Below are 9,285 nucleotides of genomic sequence, written 5' to 3'. Positions count from 1 at the left end.
ATTATCACACCAAAAATTCCCCCAATTCCTCCCTATCCTCCACAACTCCACTCCAACATACACACACACAACTGCACAAGGTGTTTGTTCTCAGTTCTCAGCCCAGCTCACTTTTAGTCCCAACCTCCACCTACTTTTGCAGGGTTCCTTGTTACACCCTGTTTGGGGTCAACTTTGTCTAATGATTCAGTAGGCATCAGGGTTAAGAAGCAGTCCCACTATGATACGTGGTTGACTTTGCACCCAACTATTGTAAGAGAGTCGCGAGAGGCGTGGGGGGAGAGAGTCACATCCGCAGACCAGACAATAATTAAGACATCAACTGGAGACATTTAACAACAATGTATTATTTAAATTGTAGCCTTCAGACTTAGAGAATCTAGAGTAACAAACATGCTGATCATCCTCACCCAATGATTGCCACTCTCTTTCACACCTTAACTTATCGGCAGTGCTCCAAGGGTAATGTGTCTCTTTCCTGCAATGTTCATAAGCAGGTCTGACCAACCCTTGGAAATGAAACGTTAGTTGATTGTGTTTGAAGTGCTTCGTGATGGACTCCTGAACTGAAAGACACTTTCTAAATGTGAATTGGATTGCATATTTACATTTAAAAAAANCTATACACTTGTTTCCTTTGAGATGCAGATGTGCTTGGGTAATGGTAGCAAGACTTTTTATTCCAGTTTGCAGCAGTTTTTGAGTTCTGTGTCTTCACTGCAGGTTAAATCCAGACCTGTATTCCTGATGTCTTCATTGCAGGTTAAAGCCAGATCTGTATTCCTCTCATTGCTGTCAGTTGAGTTTTTTCTGTAGAAAAGGACAAAATTATTTGAACTTTAACTTCTGACCTGGTGAAATAAACATGCATCTTTCATCCTTGTTCTTTGAAGTTGTATTAATAATAATGCTTAGAATCCAAGTTCCGATGTGAAGCTTGAACCGACATCCTTCTGACTCAGAAGCTCAGTATTACTGAGCCATCTGAGCCAGGCTGACAGACTGATAATGTTAAAATGGCTCAAAGTGATTCAAAGGTAATTGCTATCAAGTTGACTATATTTTGTAAGCAAATATAGCAGCAAATCTGAACATGGCAAAATCCCAAACAGCGATGAAGTGAATGACAATTTTACCTGGCAATTGTTGGCAAGGACATCGATAGAAACTCCTTTCTCTTTTCAGATAGTGGCATGGGATCTTTAATGCCCATTAGGGAATTAATATACCCAAAAGCGGGAGAAGACTTTACGTTCAGACAATACATTTAATTCTGTGCTTCCTTTCACCTCCTTGGTAGATTTTGGATGGGATTTTAAAACAGATAGAGATTAAGTGATACAGAGGGATAGAGGGAGGGATGTCCAGAGGTTAGGGTTTATTTCAGTGATAATTTTCCCTCCTATAACATTATAATATGTCTCTGTGCCGAATTTGAAGTTTTGATATTTTTAACCAAAATTTTCAATGGTAACATTCTTGTTAAAATAGCACCATCTAGTGGTTTATCTCTTCTTTTAAAGATGTCCAAGCCATAGTAATAATCCTTGCATTTGATATAGTGCCTGATCACGTCTTTGAGACGTCTCAAAGCGCTTCACAGGATATACTGTAAAGGGAATTGACTGTATATTTTGTGGGCGAACCGCCACATGGGTCATGTGGAGCATACTTTACTTTTTTCAGAAAGACCTCTCATGCCATTTAACTTTGGTGAGTAAAAATTCCAATACGAGTGAGTTAGACACTTTGAGATATCCTCCCGACGTCATAGGTAAATGTATTTACATAAATGTAAATTGTTTTGCATTGCATTGACCATTTCATGCATCAATTGACTCTGTTTCAATTCACAAAATATTAATAATAATAATTCTTTCATTTGATATAGCGCCTTATCAAGTCTTTGAGACGTCTCAAAGCGCTTTGCAGAATATATTGTAAAGTGAATTGCTTTTTGTGGGCAAAATGCGATAGCCAATTGCACACAGCAGTATCCCACAAACAGTCGTGGATTGAACGACCAATTTTTTTTAAGGGATTATTTTTCCCGGAAAAGAGAACCACCTATAATAATAATAATAATCCTTGCATTTGATGAAGGTTTACTTAGCTCTATTATTAACAATTGTAATAATCCTTGTGTTTAATATGGTACCTTATTGAATCATCGAGGTGTTGTATCACCCTCCAAAGGACTTACTCTACAGTGTAATGCTGTGTAATCTTAATATATAATACTTGTAATGTTTGTTTACTGCTTACCTTCTGTAACACGAAAGCAGGCCCAGCTGCCGCTGACAATCCTGGACAGTGTCTGGCAAAGCACTGAACTTCGTCTCTGGCAAAAATAGGCACAAAACTGCCCCGAGCAATGGCATGATACCAAAACTGATCATAAAAGACAAGGAAATGCTGCCATTTGGGGCGACCAGTCCTGTAAGCATACTGCCGATGCGATACCAAAGTCCCACAAATCCAATACACTTCTGTCTATGTAAAAATAAAATATTAGTATTACTATTAGTATTCTGGATACGTAATAATGATCCTCAATTTATAATAATAATCCTTAATTCGCCATCAAAATACACAGTCAATTCACTTTACAGTATATTCTATCAAGAGCTTTGACATAGCTCAATGATGTAATAAGGTGCTATATCAAATGGAAGGTGATTATTATTATTCTGAATTATTATTATTATCTGAAATGCCAGGATAATAATAATAATAATCCTTCCATTTGATATAATGCCTTATCACATTGATGAAATATCTCAAACCACTTCACAAGATTTTTACTATTAAGTGGAGTGACTATGTATTTGAAGACAAACAATATGTCATTTAAGATACAAGAGTAGAACAACAAGGATAACTTGCATTCTAAAACAGAAACACTCATCAGAGAAATACAGCCATTAATCCAACAAACTTCTCCAGTACTGCAAAGCTGTAGGAGAAACCAACAATTCACTGTCTGAATGCAACTACCTGTGTGATTTTATGAGTCCATAACTTGAGTGTAACAATCAAGGTTAGACTTTTTGGATATTCACTAAAATCTCTCCTGGAGCTGTGCCATTTACATTTGGAAGAGAAGTTTTCTATCAATTATGGAAACCACTTTTCAAACTTCTGACAGTTTAAACCAAAGTAGGGAGAAGATCACCAGATTACAAGACTATAAAATTAGTCTGGATGAAGACCCTTCGGCTCATCCAATCTTATCCTTCCAGAACACCTGCCCTACTGTCCCCACATTACTGGATCAAGCTGCTCTTTAAATGAGTCCAGTGTCCTGGCCTCCAATACTCTTCCTGGCAACCTGTTCCAATCATTTACGCATTAATTATGGAGAAAAAAAAGTTGGCATTAAAGTGACTTTTGTGGTGGAATAACTACCACTACTATCTTATTAAAAAATCTTTGTATTTAATGCCCCTGGAATGAAAAGCAGTACAACCGACAGATAAAGCCCATTTGCAAAACACATTTGAAACAATAGTGACATTTCAGCAATGCTGAAAGATAATCTCTTACAGTAATACCCAATCAAAAACTGATTAAATCAATGTAGTGAAGGAAAAATTGCTCTCAATCCCTTTATCCTTCAGAATATGGGAATTTCCATTTGAAATGGGATTTGACTGACTGAGTTTTATTAGATTCATAGGGAAAGCTTAAATAGACAATGATATGGTCAAAGATTAAACTATTAAAATAATAGATTATGATTTCCTGCCTATTTTGGCTGTAGATTCTCCCTGTACTGGAGCTCAGGCTGGAGGTGACACAGCAGGGGCTCCAGGAAATGACAACAAGTATCTTTGTGTGATCTGAAAATGGGGAAGGAGGGCTCAAGGCAGAAGGATCGAGGGAGAGAGTTCCAAAGTTTCTGGGCGTCTGGACATCGTGTCTGAAAGACTTACATTAGATCTGATCGATTCCATAAAACTTAACATTTTTTCAACATCCTTTCGAACTCTCCCCCACCCCCATATATATTACCTGATCACAGTAGGAAATAGTTCAATGTTGTATAATGTGCTCACAAAGCAACTAGTCTGCACACAAAGCTTCCCCAATAAAGCTAAAGCCATGATCAAAAAGGGCATATCTGAAAGACAGAAAATAACATGTAGATTAAGTGGTTGAATATTTAACCTTTTGGCTGCTGAGGGCCAGATGCCCTATTTGTGTCCGGTGGCCACAAAAGCAATATTTTTGTGTTTCCCTTCCAGAAACATAACATGACACTTATGAGTTATGGAGAGAGTGGGTGGGCCAGATGAAATGGAACGGGGGTGAAATCGCCCATCGCCAGTTGGACCAGCCTGCTTTAGAACAACATTTAATCAAATATGCAAACTTTTCAAGGGTTCAGATAGATGGAAAAATACAATCGTCAATATGGTTAGTGCACCCAATGCCTCATTCGCAATAAGTTGCAGTGTGAAATGAACTTTACACAGTGAGCTTGGGGGTGAAACTTGTGTTTTATACAACAACTTGCATTTTAGAATGCTGTTTGCATTGGGTAAAGTCTCGAAGTATGTTACAGAGATTGTGTCAAGTTCTGAATAGGGAAGGTTGGAGAGGAGGGGGGTGAATGTAGGCATAGTCAAAGAGTATTTAGGCAGCCTTTGAAGACAGATAAAGAGGGGGAGAGATGGAGGAACTGAAGGAGGAAGTTCTAGAGGGTGAAGACATAGTGGTTGAAAGCTCATCCACTGATGGTGGGAGCAAGGGAGGGAATGAGGCGGAGGGGCTCCGGGATGGTGTTCCAGAGGGTGGGGGCAGAAAGACTGAAGGCCTGGCCACCGATAATGGAGCAGACAGGACATGGGCCATGGAGCTAGCAACTTGAGGGCCACTGCTGAAATGTTACTTAACTTATATTGCCATTTTGCGATCTTAACACAATACAATATGCAATACAATTAACATTCATATAGTACCTGGTTATAAGATTTATAATGGCTTAAAGATCATTTGACGACTTTTGTCCAGCAAGTATTAGATGCATAGATACAAGGAAAGGAAAGAAGGCAAAAACATAACACAGTACAATTTGCATTTACGTAGTGACTTTCACGTCACTTTGAAGTGCCTTCAGAGCGGAGGGAGAGCACAGGTTGGTGGAGCCCCAAGTAATTCTTCATGCCTTGCAAGTAACAATCATAATAATCCTTGCATTTGATATAGCGCTTTTCACATCTTCTAGACGTCTTAAAGTGCTTCACAGAATATACTGTAAGGTGAATTGACTGTATATTTGTGGACGAAACGTGGCAGCAAATTGCGCACAAACAGTGGTGGATTGAGTGACCAATTTATTATTATTATTTTTTAATTATTTTTTGAAGGAATTATTACCCCCGGAAAAGGAATCCGCCTGTTGTCTAACAACCGTGTTCCTACTTACTGCTAGGTAAACAGAGCCATGTGGAGCAAGGAACCTTTGCCCAAGGTTTTGCCCTGCCGGGAATCAAACCCAGGTCTCTCACTTGCGAGGCGAGTGGTCTAACCACTGAGCTACAGGACTCCACAACAGCGTTGATGTCACTTCGTGTGCATTGTACGTGTCACTATATGCAATAAACAACGCTTGCACGATTTTCTGAGCAAAGTGACATCACGGCTGCTTCTTGCATCCACGCATCGTGCAGGAAGTGACATCGGCAGTGACTTGACAACTTGGCCGACATTTCTTTGAAGCTAATCTGCCTGAGAATTAAGCAGAGACACTGAGCAATCCACAATCAATGGATTGTAACTGAACTTGATTGACCATATTTTAGCATGAGAAATTGGTTGGTCAGTGCTGGAAGTGTCCTTTTTTGCTAACCACTGACCTATAGGAGTCCAAACAACGTTAAAAGCAAGCTCACCCTCTAGCAAGGTGCTTATACAGTAATGAGCTCGCCCTGTTAAAGATATAAAACAAACACCCAATGCAGTCATAATCCACTGATCATGGATCACTTAGCATCGCTGTTTAATTCTCAGACAGATCAGTCTGTGTCTTCCTCTCATGCATTCCATGGCAAATAGATCATTAAGGATTATCCAAACAATTAATGGGAACATTCTGAAACTGCTGATAATTATTTAGGAATTAGCACACGGAAAGCCTAGTCAGGTGATATTATCTTTGACCCTGTGAACAATCTTCATGTCAGGGGCATATTCATATCTGTTTGGTAAATTTGTGCCCGTGCGCTTATAAATAACCTAAATGCAATTTAGAAGTCACATTGATTGTAACATTTTAACACCACTTTATTTATGTTTTGACCTTGTGTTTGCGTTCTCACAGATGCACAACCCCAAACTTGTGAAACTTAGCATGTGACTGAGAGCAATACGACACAATACAAATTTACAGTTATACTGCGCCTTTCATGTCAGGAGACTGCTTAATGGTAAGAAAATTGCTTATGGTAGCGGCTGAGGACTGAGCTCGGAGTAGGAGCTGAGAGGCATGGGGAGGAGAAAGAAAATTGGCTCACAACTTTACTGTAACATATATATATTAAAAATACCACGAATAGAACAGAGAGTTGGGTCATTTTGCTCTCTTTCCTTTCCTTCTATCCATGTATCTACCAACGTGCTGGGCAAAAGTCTTCAAATAATCTTTAAGCCATCGTAAAGGCTCATAATTGGGAGCTATACGAATATAAATTGTATTGTATATTGTAGGATGTTAAGATCACAAAATGGCAATTTAAGCTCAGTAACATTTCAGCAGATGTGACACTCAAATTGCCCTGCACATGTGACATTTTGGAAAGAGTTGCTGGTTTAATGATCGCTCTTACCAATAAAAGTAGAAACTAGCAGCGACAACAAGCACAAACATCCGGTCAGCAACAAGGTAATGCAGGTAACCCATCTGCGTCCAAACCTCTCCAAGAGGCAGGGCACCACAATCTGAGGCGTTTCCACCAATCCAGAGAAAAACTGGGCGAGGAAAATGTTGACACCAAAGCTTCCAATATTGAAAGAGACACCATAGTATGTCAGTGCTATTACAAAGCTGCAAGAGAAAAGCAGAGTAAGTCACGAGTTGCAATGCAACAAAAAGGCACTGATATGTTCTGTGACTCTCAACTGTCTATCTGCAATATCAATTTAACTGAAACCAAAGTCTATGACAGCAACAACATCACATTTGCATAGGAAATGGGAACCATATATTATATTACTCACCCTTTTTTGTGACATCGGTAAATCAGATAATTTTGCTACTGTGATGTTCTTGAATGTCCTGGCCACCAATCCTCCAGAAGAATTGAACTTTCACTTCCTGGCTGTTAGCAGGACTCTGCTTTGTTTCCCTACTACTAAACAGTCACTACACTTGACAGCAATTCCATGTGAAGCCCTTTGAGATATTGCAGCATTATAGGCACGATATCAAATGTATGTGTTATTATAAGTCTTTATTTAAGCACTCTGAGACTCTACCTGCGTGGAAGGAGCTACACAAGTGCAAGTTGTTGTTGTTGTTATTGTTATTTGCCTTTCAGAAAAAAAGATATATTTATGAAAAAGCATGAATAAATTGGATATTTTCGTGTTATTCAGAATGTATGACCAATGATTATTTTTTCAATTAACTTGGGAATCTTTAGTGTCTATCTTTTGATTAATGGTTGCTGGAAATTCACATGAGAAATGTTGATAAAGATGGACCTTCAGCTTATTTGATTTTATCCATCCAGATAATAATGATAATAATAATCTTTGCATTTGATATAGCACTTTTCATGTCTTCTAGACATCTCAAAGCGCTTCATAGAATATACTGTAAAGTGAATTTACTGTATATTTGTGGGTGAAACTCGGCAGCCAATTGCGCACAGCAGTATCCCACAGTCGTGGAATGAATGACCAAATTATTGTTATTATTTTTTTCAAGGATTATTAGCCCCAGAAATGTGATCCGCCAATGGACTAACCGGGTTCCTACTTACTGCTAGGTAAACAGAGGCGTGTGGAGTAAGGAAACTTGCCCAACATTTCGCCCTGCCGGGAAACGAACCCAGGTCTTTCACTTGTGAAGCAAGTTCTCTAACCACTAAGCTACAGGACTCCACTTATCACTTTATCACCTGCCTATTACAGCATCAAGCTGTTTCTTACATAAGTCTAGTAACCTGGCTTCAGTGACCCTTCTTAGTAACACATTTCAGTCAATAATTACTTCTGTGTAAAACATTCCTGAAAACTTTCCAGGTGCCTTTCCTGAAATTGCCCTTTGCAACTCATACCTTGTTCTCTTGTTCTGCTGCTTTGGCATATATTAAAAGTATTTTTTCTGGATTTATTTTCTCAATCCCATTTAAAATTTTATAGAATTTGATATAAAGCCTTATCACATCGTGGAGACTTTTCAAAGCGCTTCACAGGATTTTACTGTGAAATCAAGACACCAGGAGAAACTCCTTTCTCTTTTTGAATATAGTAATGACATGGGATCTTTAGGGTCCACCTGAACAGGCATTGGAGTATCAGCTCAGGCTAAGTAAGCATCTTCCAACTTAGCCAGACATGTTAATTAGTATTGAAGTAAATCAAGACGAACATACCTTATGTAACTCATGACGAACAGCCGTAAAATGATTATGCCAGAGCTGAAATTCATAAACGCTGAGGAAGCATTAGCTGGAATGTTGTGTTGTATACCATTACGTTCTTTGTAGTTGTTTTCGACCAAGAAGGAGTCAATGTCCTAGAAAATCAATCACAAAAAGATTTTAATAGTGAGAATAATGAGTTGGCAGGTAGACTCGCAGCCAGGACACTGTTACTCTCCTTCACATTTGGGTTTTTCAGCTTCAAGTTTTTCTTTGCCAAATCTAAAACCCTCTAAAAGAGATATGTTTTTAGCCAGAAACTGAGACTGAAGCCAGTGAATGACACTAATCTGGCAGATTTGCATGAAAAGATTATAAATAATAATAATATTCCTTGCATTTGATATAGTGTCTTACCGTGTCTGAGACGTCTCAAAGTGCTTCACAGAATACACTGTAAAGTAAAGACTGTATATTTTGTGGGTGAAACGCGGCAGCCAGTTTCGCAAAGCAGTGTCCCACAAACAGTCGTGGAGTGAAGTGACCAATTTATTATTATTATTATTATTATTTTAAAATAAAGGTGACAAGATGTAAGAGTTGGAGATGCCTGCTGCAATTTTGTTCTTTTATGGTTGTATTAATATTGTAGATGATGTTAAGTCAGTATCTGTTGTGCTTTCTGTTGTGCAAA

At 38.6% G+C, this 9,285-nt stretch overlaps 1 protein-coding gene across 1 annotated transcript in view; it reads right to left on the bottom strand.

The window, feature by feature from the left end:
* Window positions 1-327: 327 nt before the first annotated feature.
* Window positions 328-9,285, bottom strand: part of LOC103178980 (solute carrier family 22 member 13) — a 42,287-nt gene continuing 33,329 nt past the window's right edge. Inside the window, exons 6-10 of the mRNA XM_007894012.2 lie at window positions 8,604-8,746; window positions 6,831-7,048; window positions 4,015-4,123; window positions 2,266-2,493; window positions 328-810 (exon numbers count right to left, since the gene is read on the bottom strand). Of these exons, the coding sequence (XP_007892203.1) occupies window positions 678-810; window positions 2,266-2,493; window positions 4,015-4,123; window positions 6,831-7,048; window positions 8,604-8,746 (831 nt within the window). The 3' untranslated portion in view covers window positions 328-677. The remainder of the gene's footprint in view (window positions 811-2,265; window positions 2,494-4,014; window positions 4,124-6,830; window positions 7,049-8,603; window positions 8,747-9,285) is intronic.

The sequence above is a fragment of the Callorhinchus milii genome, unplaced genomic scaffold (assembly GCF_018977255.1).
Source record: "Callorhinchus milii isolate IMCB2004 unplaced genomic scaffold, IMCB_Cmil_1.0 Scaffold3, whole genome shotgun sequence".
NCBI lineage: Eukaryota > Metazoa > Chordata > Chondrichthyes > Chimaeriformes > Callorhinchidae > Callorhinchus > Callorhinchus milii.
This window is presented reverse-complemented; position numbering and strand designations above follow the sequence as displayed.